This window comes from Charadrius vociferus, unplaced genomic scaffold (assembly GCF_000708025.1).
Source record: "Charadrius vociferus isolate BGI_N301 unplaced genomic scaffold, ASM70802v2 scaffold980, whole genome shotgun sequence".
Classification (NCBI taxonomy): Eukaryota; Metazoa; Chordata; class Aves; order Charadriiformes; family Charadriidae; genus Charadrius; species Charadrius vociferus.
The window spans coordinates 98763-99049 of record NW_009646220.1 but is presented as its reverse complement, the minus strand read 5'-3'; the positions used below and the strand labels follow the sequence as shown (position 1 = coordinate 99049).

General features: G+C 67.2%; 1 protein-coding gene across 1 annotated transcript in view; it reads left to right on the top strand.

The window, feature by feature from the left end:
• LOC104290218 (septin-12-like) overlaps positions 1–38 on the top strand; it is a gene marked incomplete at its 5' end in the record, with an annotated part of 3149 nt that extends 3111 nt beyond the window's left edge. Inside the window, one exon of the mRNA XM_009889662.1 lies at positions 12–38. Coding sequence (XP_009887964.1) covers positions 12–38 — 27 coding nt within the window. The remainder of the gene's footprint in view (positions 1–11) is intronic.
• Positions 39–287: the final 249 nt, after the last annotated feature.

Below are 287 nucleotides of genomic sequence, written 5' to 3'. Positions count from 1 at the left end.
CTTTCCACCAGTCTGTGCCCGGACCCTGCCTGGGGTGAGGAGCTCCCCGTGAGTGGCGCGCTGCCCCGCGGTGTCCCCAAACTCCACCATGAGCACAGAACCCCCCACCTCCCGGACCCTGCGCAACATTAAAGGTCAACCCGGAGCCTTCAGCCATTTTGCCATCATCATCCTCCCACCGGACACCCTGCTGCTGACGTGCCACCACCCTCCTGCCGATGGCCATGAAGCGAGACACCCCTCCCCGCCGCGGTGCTGCCGGGGTGCCCGGTGCCAGCACTGGCTGG